Genomic DNA, 13,710 nt, shown 5'->3' on the forward strand with positions numbered 1-13,710 from the left:
TTTACAACAGAATGAAATGTGGTCCACAGCTGGGACAGGTGCTGTGTTTTGCCAAGCTGTTATCAATGATATTCCAAGATTGGATATGGACAATTTGACAGAGAAGGAGAACATATCTTTTGCTGCATTATTCAAATACTTCAGATGCTTGGCCCAAATACAAAAGTGACACATTACGAAAACATTTGCAGCTGCGCAGGGCCGACGAGGGTGTGTGTGTGGGGGGGAAGCCGGTACAAATTACCGGGGCCCACCGGTCCGGAAGGGGGCCCAGGGCCCAGCTTCGTCGGCCCTGTTTAGCCAGTCCGCCCTTGCTGGGGGGCCCAAAAATTTTTTTTCACTGGGGCCCAAACCCGCTCTCAGCAGCCCTGCAGGAGCAATCAAACTATTGCAATATTTTCACTAGATTGACCATTTCAGCACAAATCATAGGGGTTTTATTTATAGCCTTTCTGTATGATATTCTCTTATGATAACAAAACTGAAAAACTGGAGAAAATTTCCTCTGACTCCTGAAAGCTGTGGCTTACCTGGCTCCACTTCATGCCATCCACTTGACTGACTGCCACTTCCTGGAGAGCGGCCTTGGCTTGTATAAAATGGCTCTTCACCAGGACTGTCCATTTCATCCTCCACAGATTTGAGGCGTTTTGTAGAGCTGAAACAGCAAAACATACCATACTGTATATGCTGAAAGGATACAAAAGTATTTCTCTGTTGGTATATTTCTCGGTAGCACAGGAAGAGACCAACTGGGTTAAGTTTAGTGACATTGACGGCATTGACTCGGGAGAGATTCCCGTTCTCTTCACTCTTCTCCACAAAGCTGAATCAATTTTCCTCAGTCCTGATCTACTTTTATCAGACTTGAGGCTGCCTTATGCCTTTCTGAACTGTGCCAAGCTCCATGCTGATATTGTGACACAGAACAACCTCCAATAAAGACTAAGCTGAGGACTTGTAAAGCATGCTGAAGTCAACCGAAAGACTCCCATTGACTTCAGAGGGTTTTGTACCATTAACTTACTCTGTCACCAGCTATGGTACTGACAGGTACACCCTCATTTAAACTACCTTGTCTTCTGCTTATCTTATTGTGAATTCCATATACCCCCTTTGCATGCATTTTATATATTTTCAATGCTTTCTTTTCCTAAAGCAGGGCCAGTTCCAGGATTTTTGCTGCCCCAAGCGGCGGAAAAAAAAAAAGAAAGAAAAAGAAAAATCTGTGATCGGCAGCATCTCCACCACGCTGCTTTCTTCTTTGGTGGCAATTCAGTGGCAGGTCCTTCCCTCCGAGCGGGACCGAGGGACCCACCGCTGAATTGCCGCCGAAGAGCCCGATGTGCCGCCCCTTTTCCTTGGCCGCCCCAAGCACCTGCTTGCTCAGCTGGTGCCTGGAGCCGGCCCTGTCCTAAAGAAAAATTCAGTGGCAGCAATCCCAGATTTATGGCAACCCTACAATAATAAACACATGAGAGATGGCAAAAGATGGAAAAGATATTTCAGTTTTATATTGCCCCAGGTTATTTTAAACAAGTATAAAAATTTTACCCTGTACCTAATTTGTTCAATGCCTGATGTAGGACATAGTCTCTGGATGTCGCCACACATTTAAAAAAAAAAAAAAAGAACAAAAAATTGCTGACTAATGTTAACATTGAAAGACTCCCACACAACACTCACCATATACAACACCTCCTCCAAAATCCAACCCAGGCAAAAGGCTGAGAGAAGGGAGAACCCTTACACTGTGCTCTGAAGGTCAACTGACTCAAAGTGTGGCAGAGCGGTGGGGGAATGAATTCCAGTGCCAAGGGCCTACAATCTTGGCTAAATTTGGAATAATGAGATGTACAGAATGCTCTAGGATATTATTGTCAATTTGTCCTAACACATTTTTCCAGATCTTATGTCTATTGCCAACTCTTTATTCTGTGGGGTCAATTCCACGAGCAGTGTGTAAGGGATTCAAGAAAAGCCCTACCTGCCTAAATGTTCCATAGAGTAAACAAGAATAGATGCCTTTGTGTATCAAGGATGTACTGGATGGATATAAAACATTCCATTGGCATAAATCCCATTGAGCTAAATCTTCCAGCCTTTACTCAGGCAAGATTCACTTTAATTTCTGCCTGAGTAAGAACTGCAGGATTTGGGAGTTCTGTATGCAAAGCTGAAGGGAGACAATGTTTTATGGTATGTATGGAATGCAGGTTCTGCCATAACTTATTTTAAAGAATCAGTATATGTCGGTAGGGGAAATTCTCTGTGTACAATACAATTACTGTCTGATAGTGTCGCTGAGTCTGTGTATTTAAGGAATATTTTTTTTCTAACTGGGAACAACCTAATGAGAGAAAAACAAAAGTATTACCAAGTTATAAACTACTGGTGATGTTTATAATTAGCTCCTTATCAGTGCTAGCTATTTGCAGAAGAATAGAAGAGTGACAAATGAGCTTTTAAGTAACACTAATAACCTGCCTTTTTCACTCCTGGAGTCACAACAAAATTCTTGCTGGGAGTGATTCTAATGATGAGCACTGCACATATAGTATGCCAAACACATGTGAAAAAACTAACAAACAGCACAAAGTTTTAAATTGATTACTGCCACATGTAATGGGAACCGTATTTGCTAAGCTTCAGAATGCTGACTGAGCTCATGTGTACAGAATGTTCTTTCAATCACTGTGAACTATAAGCTAAAAGTTATTGCTAGGAGACTCTACATACTTTTGTAGAAAATAAAAACAGCTACAGTGAAAAGATTTTTTTTTTATGGTGTGCTTGCTTTTTGCAAAGCTGGTGGCGCTGCAGACTGAGATCAGACCCTAAAAGAACTCCAGGCTGAAGTTAGAATTTCTTGTCATGTCTTCGAAATAACCGATCATTTTGGCTGGCGGACAAACAAAAATCAATCTGGTTCCTTAACAGTGTTCAAGATGGCAATGGTGACTAGGCTGATTTATAAATTCAATCTCATGGATGGTTAAAATAAAACGACAGAGTAAAAAATATCCTTGTCTGCTAGTTTGCATCTAAGATATGCAATCGGACTTGATAGTAGCCTCCATCAAAAATTCAGTTGCTTAATTAAATCACAAAATTATTAAAGCCACACCAAAATATGAATGGATTAAAGGCCAGATCTTCAGCACTATGTTAGTTTCACAGCTAACACTTTTATGTATACACAATACATATACATTTTATCTGAAGTCTGGTGTCCGGTCTTTTTCCCTTCAATGCAATGCAAGCTATGATACCTACATGAAATATCTCCATGAAAAATACTCAGTGACATTATCATAGGAGGACATTATGTTTCATTATGATCCTGATTCTCCTTATACCAGTGTAACTCCACTGATTTCAATGGAATTACCCCGATTCTAAACAATGTACATGAGAAAAGAATCAGGGCCTGTGTGTGTCTCTGCAGCTTTTTTCAAAGCTGGACTTTAAGTAGAGAGCTTTAATTTAGATTGAGATAGACACTCAAATTTGTGATTCTGAAAAGACTCACTGTCCTGTCCCCACCAGAACACATCAAACAATGTAAATACTAAACAATAACTTCCATATGAGCATTAATCATAATCTGGGTTTCACAAGTAACCCAATAGCATACACATATCAAATTACCTGGTAGAGGATGTGCTAGGTAAAGACCTCCTCATTGCTCCTGGGCTCATGCTATAGTATGAAGAACTTTCCAAATCTGAGAGGGAGAAATTTGGGCCTGTTCCTGCAGCTATTGGTGCTAGGGAAACAAAAGAAATTCAACTCAGTAAGTCATGTAAATAAAGACTCGATTATATATCAACACCCAAAGTGAACTGACACGGTAATGAGGAACATTTTACCACTATACGATTCCCTCTGGGGCAAGGAGTGTCTTTTTTGGTCTGTTTGTATAATGCAGTCCAGGTCTCCACCTAGGGCTCCTAAGTACGACGATAATACAAATACATAATAATAATGATATGATATAATAAAGATGTTCTTATTTTCTTTTCAGGTCAGTTTTTTCTGTACCGTCCGTTCTATTCATTTGCAGCAAGAATCTTAGATTCCTTTAAGAAACTGCTGCTATATTGTAATCTTAATAACATCTCATGAAACTTCCTTCCTTAATAGGCGCAGCCTGAGTGGTGGACGTGTTGCACCATCCCGTGTATGCCTGGCCCAGTCTGTGAGCTTCTGTAGACAGGGAAGGGGCACTGGTGCCACCTCTTCCCAAGAGCTTTGGGAATGCTGTGTGCACCCAGATGTACATAGAGGCTACAGTCTCTATACCCCCGGAGCATAGGAGCTATGACTGTCCAACGCCCCTGCGGGAAGTATGCCAGGGGCTGAGATTCCTTGTGTTCCTCTCTGCCTCTGTGCGCCTGTGCAGGGGCCAGAGACAATTTGCCTCGTTATATTATTATCCAACAACTGTTTTCTATTATTCTTTATTCCCACCAGCATGCATGGTTTTCTGTAAAGACTACCACTGCTATGACTCACCTGACTCTAATACATTTGCCTAGAGTACTGGTTTTACACTAAGGTATTATGAGAGTTCCTTTTCCAAAAGTTTACAGGCATAGATAGGGCTGTGAACTCACATGTGTTGAGCAATATGGAACGAATGTTGTAACCGAATATAAAACTGAGCCGGCAAGGTCTTCCTCAATGAAATCAACTGCATGTGATATGATACCATTCCCACTGTCACCATTCCAGTGCCCTGACCTTTATAGGACATTCTGCTTTATGGACCATGATTGATTGTCTGTCCCATTCCACAATCTGATGAAAATTACCCCGTTGCCCAAGATATATCTGTTTGGCACAGGATATATTGTGTGAAAACTCTGATTCACAGGGATTTTCCTGGTGCCACACAATGATACTGAGCCAAATTTACTCGTGTCAGTTGGAACAACTGTACTGAAATCAATAGACCTGTGCTTGCTCCTACCAGGGAGGAACTGAGTCCAGTTGAAATATTTCACTCTGGTGGGCATCAGTGAGGAAATCAAGATTGGATGGTTCAGGTATCTTGCACCAATAACCTAGCATACCAAGGGTGAAATATGGGCCCAAATGAAGCCACTGGGAGTTCTGCCTTTGATTTCAATAGAGTCAGGATTTCACCCCAAGTTTTAGGGAACAAGCACTGCTAGCATGGACAGCAAGCAACAGATTTTAAAAGGATGGGGTGGAAAGCACACAATGCTATTAAAACTTGAGAAAATCTGGAATGATCATTAAAAGGGATTAATTTGGGAAGCAATTTATGGCAAGAACACCAAACTCCTTTGTTGTCTTCCTTTAACTAAAATATGTTTCCTGTGCACTGGTTGTATGAGAGGGCAGGTTTTTTTTTTTAAGAAAAATTAAATATAGTAAAACTAACTCATTTTATTAAATTGTGCTTTCTGCTAGAGTTTCCTGACAGCAGCTACAAGAGGCTGTAAAACTGACAAATTTGCATGGAAAAAGAAACCAGTGTAAGTAATTTGTGTAAAAGGTAACATGGGCATGGACTGCTATAATTCAGACACCCTGCAGATAGCAGACTGCTGCAGTGTGAGCAGTTATGGGTTAGAAAAATGACCACACTGCAGTCAGTCTGACGTGAATGGAAATCAATCATAAAGGTACTCTCTGCAGCATCTACTCCACAGTTTTCAGCAACTCCTTTGCCAAGCAGATTTGTGCTCTGTAAACCCCTTTGTTGATCAATTCCCCTGCACCCCAGACCTAACAAAGCCTAACTTAGAGGTTAATAGTAATATTTTCCAAACAGGCACATAAAAAGGCAGGCACTAAATTAAAGCACCATTTCTTTCCAAGGGGCAATGAATTTCCCAGCTATTGTAAGTTTTACTAAGCAGTGTTATTTCAGACAGAGATGGAGGAAAATTTTGTGTTCATAAACTGACTCTGCTCCTGTTCATCACCCCCCAAAATCTAGGGCATTACTGGCCAAATTCTTGAATTTGCCTTATGTGAAACTAAAATATACTTCCACTTCTCAACATGGTGAACACAGCCTGAAAATATGTGGAGTGGGATGGGGATAAAGCTAGTAACATAAAAACTAACCACAAGACAGAAAGGGTTAACTAGGTAACCTGTAGCTTTCTCCATATTTAACAATATTGGGGTTTTCCTACCAGGTCCTCGGACACCCTGAAGTACTCAAGGAGCTGAGCTGAGAGGATGCAGGATGAAGGGTAAAAAGACAAGATCCATTCCTCTTAAACAATAAAATGGTCAAAGGACAGAACATTTATTAAAGCAGTTGAGTATTAAAGGCATTTAAAGGCTTCATGGCAGTTGCTTATTTAAAAGGCCTTTGGCGGTTCTAACAATGACATTCATAGCAGAGACAGACCAAGGTCACTACACTTAGTAATGCTATAGGGGTAAACTTTCCATAAAGGGGAATTGTTCTGGAATCATATTCTGTGTATTAGGAAGTTATCTTTCAATAAGGGGTATCTATGTTTTCTTTTCCCAGTTACTTTGCTCTTCAAACAACATTTTACTGTAGACAAAGTGAGGAAAATGACAGTGTATAGACCCCATCCAGAGGCTGGCAGGGAAGGGGTTAACTCTCTTTCTCTGGGTAGGGGGAATCGGTCTCTTCCTCTCTGGAATTTGGTTGAAGTGACTCATGCTTTATATCACTGTTATAGACTTGGCTGAATCGAGTCACACTTCATAACACTTTACATTGGACTTTGGCTGAGGGAACCCTGTTGAGTTCTATTTGGACCTTATATTTACTTTTCTGTTTTGCAACACAACATGTTGCAAAGGAGCATAAACTTCATCTAGCCCAGCCATGCAAAACCTTACCTGCTCTGAATGGCCCCTCACGCTGCCTGAATAGACTTTCCCTCTTTTATTAGCCCTGAATACTGATGGAAAGACAGAGTCACACTTCTGTCTGTCTGTAGGATTCCCCATCAACATTCCAGCACCAGAGAGCAAACAGAAGGATTAAAGTGATCTAAATTGAGTTTCCTCATTTTAGCATATGATCATCCAACATATGATCACCCTCCTCACCTGCACCTAGTGTCCCAAGAACATGCTTTGGCATCGTCCAGAGCATTAGCATAGGTGTGGAGATTATTCTGTTCTATAATACAAAGCCAGTCCTTTATTACACCAAAGTATACATAAATTGAAGGTTAAGACTATACCAGCCACACTGAAAATATGCTGCTTTCTCTGCCTAAGAGATGCTCCTCAGAAAAATGACACCAAAATAGCTCAAGAACACATCCCAAGCAGGAGATATAGGTTGAAAATTTCAACTGAGCTTCCACACAATACACACCCCACCCACATGCCTGCATCAAGATGTCATTTGACACAGAGCTCTGACCCCGATAAGGGAGGAGTAAAATGGTTTATTGGATAGAAATCTGGCCTTTCATTTAAAACGTCGTTTGATTGATGTGTGCGGCGCCTGTAAGTGAACTAACTGATGCAGCCTCAGCTGATTTCAGCTGACAGGGTGGTCTCCATCACAAAACTCCTACGCACACAGGATACATTTCAATCACTCTGAAGGGGCAGAATGAGAGAGTTTGCCTGAAAGACCGGAACAACCCTCATCGTAGGCCGATCGTTCCATGTTAAACTGGGGAGGCGAGCAAGGAGCTGCTTCTCTTTGACCACCTGCAGCGTAGCTCTGCTCTGGATAAAGGGCAGCTCTGAGGAAAACTCCCACTGATGTCAGTTTATTAGCTCAAATAGTCACCCAAAATGTCAAGAAAAATTAGCAAAAAACCCTGTGACTTTATTCAATTTGAGTATTTATTTTGGAAATTTACTGAACTAGAGTACAGGAAACCCACTACATAAAAGCAGCCAAGCTGGCATTTGTCTTCCTTAAAAAAATGGCCCTGTCTTTTAGTTGTTAAGATATATTTAATTTCTCTTTTTTAATTTTTTGTTTATTTGTTTTTACAAAGATATTTGGGTAAAACTAGGATCAGGACATGTGTAACACTGCAGCAAAGTGACAATGTACATAAGGCTAAATGTATTATAAGAAACATGATGTTTGACTAATACACTTTTTCATATACTGTGGCTTAACAACCAGAGGAAAACATACGATCTTTCTGACTCAGCGAGGAAAGGGTAGCTCGAATTTGTTGCATAACCTTTGTCTCCTATGTACTGTATTGTTAGGTTCAAAGAGGTTTTGCCGAATACAACTGATATGAAATGTGTGATGTTCATTTTAAAATTACTAGTACAGCTTGCTATTGACCATCTAATTATGCTGAGTTCCATTTATAAACATAGCTAACCACTAAGTTTATGGAGACTTTTTGTGCTGCTTTAATAGGATATTGATCGAGAGCAAGGTTTGAGTGGACTGCCATTGAATTGTGTAATGGCATACAAAAAGCAAGGTCACGGTAACTGTTCATTCGATGCCTGCAGTCTATTTTTTATAATCATTTTTTTTTCTCTCTCTCTTATATACGCAAGCCCAAATGCTATGTTTGGGATAGCAGTCCTTGGCTAAGGAATACAGAGTTATCTTTTAAATGTTATTTTTCATGCTGCTGACTTCTAACTATCTCACCTACAGTATTGCTTAGTATAGCAGAAAACATCCAGGCTCTATAAAAGCCTTAGTAAGTGTGCTCTGCACTAGGGAGTTCTACGGATCCTTCCCACTCTCCTCCAGACTGCAGAAAAGTAGTGGAGCCACTCTGCAGTTTCAGAGCTGCAGCAGCACCAACTCCTGCTTTTTTGCAAGGCGGCTGAGTGTAGGGCAATCTCCAGCAGATCCAGGCGGTTATGGATCTGAAGGCCCCGCCACCGCAAAACCAATTTGTGGCATCACGAAAGAAGCTCTGTGTCATACAGAGAAAGTAGACCCCTCTGGTGGACTTTGGATTACAGCTATTGATACCCATTCTACCTTCGGGGGAATTACACTGTGGGTTGGCCCTCTACCTCCAGAGGAATTGGTGGGTGCGATAGGACTTTCCCTATAATTTGTTTACGTTATACTTAATCCTTTGCGTGGATAAGGACTGCTTGATAAAGTACACTGGAAAGCTATATTCCTTCGGTTATACCCATCTCTTCCCTGCCCCACCCCCTGCCCACTCAGAGTAGTGGCAATGAAAAAACGGTTACCCACCTTTTAGTAACTGTTGTTCTTCGAGATGTGTTTTACATGTTTATACATAAGGATAGGACACTGCAAACTTGCTATACGCAAGAGAAGTTCCAGCTAGCCATCACCGGCAGTAAGAAGGAACTGAGGGGGTGGAGGGTTGGGGGGCCCCTTTATAGGGCGCCATGGTGGCGCCACTCCAGGGGGCACCGGGGCTGACCCTACGGACGCTGCTAGGGAAAATCTTCCGGCTGGCGTACACGCAGCGCGTGCACACACCTACTTTGAATGGACATGAACAACCACTCGAAGAAGAATTTAATTTCTCCTTCATATTCCTCCCACAGTAACTACAGTGTCAGTTCTATGTCTTTCAACCGAGATGATTCTGCTTCAGTACTTCTAATCATCTGAGTTGGAATGTTACAAACAGCTTTATTCAGCCTCTCGGGTGAGCGTGAGGAGTCACACACACAAACACTACACACAAGAGATTATTTCCCTTTTATTGCCTTAAACAGCAATGATTATTTCATACAGTTACAGAATTATTGCACATTTCAAACACTAGGGTGCCACTTCATGCCAATCTGAGACGTCTTACATTCTGTTCCAGTTTCCCATTGCCAGAGCCCCCGAAATTCTATGCCACAGCAGCACCCATCTATGCAGCAAGAGTAAAGAGAATTCTGCAGCTGGTTTCAGTAGACACTGAAGCACTGCTACAGCAATCCTGAATCACAAAGAATGACTGCTTGAAAGTCTCCCACCCTAAGTGTCCACTCTTAAACTGCATTATTCCAGGATCCCTGCCTTTTCAAAATTCCATGACCATAAAATCATTCACAGCCTGTGGAATTTACTTAATCCTTTCATGGGATCTAAAGTGTCTAACACAGAAGTGTGTGTGTGTGTGTGGTTTAACTGGCATATTAAAAGGGTTAAAAATCATCCCACCAACTCCATGAAAAACTGAACTAGCATTTTACAACTTTAAGTGTGGCATTCTCAGTCCAGTGAGGAGGCAGGGTGCTTCGTACATCAGCACCGGGAATTATATAATTTCAGCCAACAATGCAGTGCGAAACATGCGCAAATTTGATCTGCTTTTAGGGACTGCTCATTAAGCCCCAAATCCTTCCTTCACAGCTCAGCCTGTATATTTCAGCTGTCTGTGGGGAATATCCACACAGGAAGGAATCCAGATCAGGAGCATATGCAGGTTACTCAAATCTAATGGCTTCATTAGCCTCCTCCCCATGCTCCTTCCCTGGCCCCAAGCTCCCAGCCTGTCATTGTCTCCCTTTCGCACTTCCAGGGTCCTGCTGAACAGGGATATCCCGTGGAGCAGGACTTTGTGCCAAATGGGGTGAACAAATTCTGCACTCCCACATCTTGCCACCCTTTCACAGCAGGCATATTCTACTGCCCTGGGGACCTCTGCACACATGAGCTGGGGACTGAATTTAGGTCCAAATCCTCAAAGGTATTTAGGAGCCTAGCTTCTATGGATTTCAATGGAAGTTAGACACCTCTGAGGACCTCCTCATAAAGGATGGTTGGAAGTGAGGGGTTTGTTTCACTTGTGCAACAGCTGGCTGTTCAATCAACAAATCCTGCACATTGTCTGGGGTCTACAGGAGCTTAGGGCCCCCTGTGGCTCTCACCAGCAACATAGGAGTAAACAGAGGTGCACTGGAGCCACACTTGTATGGCTTCCCTTCACCACTGTCCCTAGGACATTCTTTAGGGGGAGTTTCCCCAGTGCTGAAGGGGCCAACGGATGGTTAAATGTAGCCTCAGGCTTGAGGAACGATAACGTGCACCTGCTCTGACACTCCTGCCTTTAACCCTCAGCCCAACCCTTCCCAGTCATGGATGAATTTCTCTATGGAGAAGTCCCAGCAGAGTCTGAGGTATGTGGGTCAATGCTGATTTTCCCCAACCACAATACAGGAATATTGGGGATCTGATCTGGCCTACTCACATTGGACAATGAGTGGAGAACGACCTCATACCTAGTTTTAGCATACACAGAGTCACAGAAATGTAGGGCTGGAAGGGACCTTGAGAGGTCATGTAGTCCAGCCCCCTGCACTGAGGCTAGATCATCCCTGACAGGTGTTTATCTAACCTGTTCTGAAAAACCTCCAATGATGGGGGATTCCATGTTTAGTTTCTTAAAATTGGCAACATCTTTGTAGTAGCCCCTAAGCTTCCAGCCTGCCAGTGCCTCCAAATCTTACCTCCTATGCCCAAGCACCCCTACTTTCTTTCTCATGGTTTGTTTTTCCTATTTACCCAGCCTCTAGAAGATTGAGCAGCAGGCTCGTGATTCAGTGGTAAAGCCCGTTGCTGTGGAACAGAAGAAAGCTACAGGTGTACCTGTCACCAAGAGGGTCTATAATTCTTGTTCAGTGGCTCAGATAAACCTAAATAAATACTATGATGACTGGGACCTATACAAATGATAGATAGATTAAAGATACCAGTGGTTCTCAAACTTTTGTAGTGGCGACCCCTTTCACACAGCAAACCTCTGAGTGAGACTCCCCTTATAAATGAAAAAACACTGTTTTCTATTTAACAGTATTATAAATGCTGGAGGTGACGTGGAGTTTGGGGGTGGAGGCTGACAGCTCACGACCCCCATGTAATAACCTCGTGACCCCCTGAGGGATCACAACCCCCAGTTCAAGAACCCCTGGATTAGAAAAAGGTATAATGTTAATACCAAATATTTGTTCCCAGGAAGCTGACTTTTTGCTTAGCTTTTTCACCCCCCTACCCAGACTTGTATGGCTGACAGAATGGCATTTTATCTGAGTCTCTCTGTCACACTGACCTCTGACAACCTTATTCAATAAATATGACATATTATTATTACCCAACAATACCTAATGAGGAAATGCTGGAAACACTAACATGTGCCTCATGTTATTTTTAGATGACAGAAGCTAACAACAGACAACTACTTAAAACTCAGGGAAACCATGTATTTCTATTATCAAATTTTAAAAAATCATGAAAACTATAATGTCAAAAGGTGTTAAAGAAACAAGGCCATATAGAGCTACAGTTGCCGCAGTCGCCAAAATCTGCTTATCTTACATAGGTGTAAATCTAGAATAACCCCATTGACTTCAGTGCAATTATGCTGATGTAACAAAAAGCAAAATTTGGTCTTTCCGTCTCAGCATGAGAATTCCTGTAGCACACACACTGCACGGCAAGAGGGTCAGTGACTGAGAAGCAGTCTGTCCTTGAAAATTCACACACATTTAAACACATTTAGAAAATTAATATTATTGAAATGTTTTTTAAACAAACGTTGCTTTGATGTAGAGCGGTATACAAAATGTGGGCAGTACTGCTGCACTGCATCATTCATCCCCAAAACAGCATTCGCCACAACAGGGATTCAGGCCCAGAATCACACGACTTTCTTCCAAGAACATGCTCCTGGATCTCTCTGCAGCCTCATGCTCACATGTGGAATATGGCCTTTTGTGAAGCTGTCACAGCGCATGCTCAGGAAATCAAAGAAGGGCCTCACCACATAGGATGTGCATATGGGCTGTTTCCCCAAGCAGGGTGGCGTTTAAAGTTTCAGTGGCTTTTTAGAGAAATAAATATATAGACTGGATTGAGTGTATCTTGATAATTCAAGCTGCCAAGTTCTAATAAAAAAATCCTGGTGAATCTGGATTAGTGCTCTGCAGGGGTTGAGCTCTCCAGTGCCAAAGCAATCTGTGGACTAGTCTGGAGTAAAGCCACAAGTATATTTAAACAGCCCAGCCAGGTTTATTCTGAATAGCGCAATCTATCAAGCAACCTTACATGTCAGTTTAGGCACAACTCATAGCAGTTAATCATGGATCCTTTATGCTAAATCATTCCCTGAATGTTGGCATGCAAATTCACACTGACATCAAAGGGATTTTGTTGATAGAATCCACACTAGACATATCCTACTGTGTGGGCTTGTCAGATCTCATAAACGAAACGGGGTCAGGCCCGGTCAGCATGTGTATGGGGCACCTCCACAGAAAATCCAAGGTGCTACCAGAAGTAGTGTTCCTAAGCCAGCAGTTGGTATTCTTTCTTCTCAGTCAGTACTGAAGGGAGATCCTAGTAAGTGTTGGGGCACTGTTTTTCGGGGAGGTGCTATCTTGCAGACAGGATATAAAACTGAGGTCCTGATGGCATAGGGTCCTTAAAGAGACCATGGCACTTTTTGCATGAGCAAGGAGTGCAAGCCCTTGTGTCCTGGATAAATAACAGTTGGATAATTTTATTTTACCTCCCAAAATTTCCTTGGTAACTCCAATGGATGCAATGCTATATTTTTTACCCTACCCTCCTGTATGTTTCCAAGCAAATGTTAAAGGCTGCTGTGTCCATTCCAGCGACAGGGAGCGTGAGCCTCATAAATACAATTCACAATATGTTTGTAAAATTTGTTAGGCACTGGGATCTTTGGTAAAAGATTGGTTGGTGTTGTTGTTGTTATGATAAAATGTAATGGAAAATTAATAAGCATGAAATAT

General features: G+C 42.1%; 1 protein-coding gene across 9 annotated transcripts in view; it reads right to left on the minus strand.

Annotated features, from left to right (window-relative positions):
• The window catches only part of NFIA (nuclear factor I A), a 463,875-nt gene that overhangs the window by 86,689 nt on the left and 363,476 nt on the right, over nucleotides 1-13,710 (minus strand). For all 9 annotated transcript variants that reach the window (XM_039483687.1, XM_039483692.1, XM_039483688.1 and 6 more), the window contains 2 exons: nucleotides 3,652-3,769; nucleotides 531-658 (listed from right to left, as the gene is read on the minus strand). In XM_039483687.1, the coding sequence (XP_039339621.1) occupies nucleotides 531-658; nucleotides 3,652-3,769 (246 nt within the window). The remainder of the gene's footprint in view (nucleotides 1-530; nucleotides 659-3,651; nucleotides 3,770-13,710) is intronic.

Source organism: Mauremys reevesii, linkage group 8 (genome assembly GCF_016161935.1).
Source record: "Mauremys reevesii isolate NIE-2019 linkage group 8, ASM1616193v1, whole genome shotgun sequence".
Classification (NCBI taxonomy): Eukaryota; Metazoa; Chordata; order Testudines; family Geoemydidae; genus Mauremys; species Mauremys reevesii.